Source organism: Entamoeba invadens (genome assembly GCF_000330505.1).
Source record: "Entamoeba invadens IP1 unplaced genomic scaffold scaff_1105074725451, whole genome shotgun sequence".
NCBI lineage: Eukaryota > Evosea > Mastigamoebida > Endamoebidae > Entamoeba > Entamoeba invadens.
The window spans coordinates 2,879-4,361 of record NW_004191639.1 but is presented as its reverse complement, the minus strand read 5'-3'; the positions used below and the strand labels follow the sequence as shown (position 1 = coordinate 4,361).

The 1,483-nt window shown below is 25.8% G+C and overlaps 1 protein-coding gene across 1 annotated transcript; it reads left to right on the top strand.

The window, feature by feature from the left end:
- Positions 1–62: 62 nt before the first annotated feature.
- Positions 63–752, top strand: EIN_127490 (leucine rich repeat containing protein BspA family protein; the record flags this gene model as incomplete). The annotated part of the gene is made up of 1 exon (XM_004183167.1): positions 63–752. A coding segment is annotated over one exon (690 nt), but the record flags the coding sequence as incomplete, so codon positions are not given.
- Positions 753–1,483: the final 731 nt, after the last annotated feature.

The window sequence follows — 1,483 nt, the reverse complement described above, 5'->3', positions numbered from 1 at the left end:
TTTGCTTTTGCCATTGTTTGAAACTAAAAAGTGTAATTTTCCCAGAAAGTGTATTAGAAGGTCGAGATGTGTTTATTAATTGTCGGACATTGTCGTCAGTTCAAGTCATTAAAACTGGTCGAGTTAACATTAATTCGAAATGTACGTTTTCAAATTGTTGTCTTCTGAAAGAGTTTGAAATGCCAAATTTCGTGACTTCAATTGGGGATAAAGCATTTGAACAATGTTCTTCATTATCAAAAATAATACTAGGAAATCGTGTTGAATGTCTCAAAGATTTGTGTTTTGCAAATTGTATTAATTTGGAGGAAATTTCTTTGCCAAAAACAGTGACTTATATTGGAAATTATACATTTTTGAATTGCGTCAACTTACAACGGATTTATCTACCTAAAAGTGTTTCAAAATTATCACCAATAGCTTTTTTGAATTGCGAAAAGTTACACGAAATTTATATAGAAGGAGAACAAGTGTATGAAATTGACTTTCCAATCTCATTTGGTGTATTTCAGAAGTTTTTGAAGAATGGGGTTCAATGCAAAAATATATATTTCGTGGGATGTGATTTTGAAAAATACTCGAGAATTGTCATAGAAAATAACCAGAAAATATGCGAAATACCGAAGGGTGTAAATTATTTATCAAAACAATGTTTACACAACTATTACGGGTATGATATCATCCATTTTCCTCAAAGTTTAAAAAAAGTTGAAAATTTATCAAGCGAGTTTGGAGTCATGGTTTATCCATAATTCATTTTGTTGAAAATTTCAAAGATAACATGTATAACACAAATTTAATGCAACATCATATGATAAAATTTAATAGTTAAATTTAACAAATGTATCACATTGTTTAATTGTTTTACTCAATGTTTTTTATCACCAAATCGAGATAAATAGTGTTAATTGTCATTGAACAATAACATTATTAATTAATTATTATGTTTATATTGCTTATATGAAGTGAGTAAAAATGTTTAAATTTGTCTTATTAAATTTATGTTAGTTATTTTCTTGGTTGGTTATTTTTAAATTATTTAAAAAACATCAACATGTTATTCGATAATAATGACGTTTAGTGTTTTTTTATTATCACAATAGAGACATAACATCCATTTTATAAAAATATTATCAATTTTAATGTTGAAATCGTTTAAGAATGTTAAACAATAATATCACATAATTACAAGTATCAAGATTTTGCAATTGTTAACATTATAAACTAATAACAACTTTAAAGTATCAAGTTTATTTGGATAGTTATTACAATAAATAAAATGTTTAATATAAAACTTTATATAAATACATGTTAAAATTGTTATTTATATTGCATTTAAACAACATCTTTTTTGTTTTAATTTCAAACATAATCATCAAAAATTAAATCATTTCGCACACAATTCATGATGTCGTCCACTCTCTTCTATTCCCTGACAACTTTGGGTTATTTTACAGGATAACAAACGGGTGAGATCTTTCTG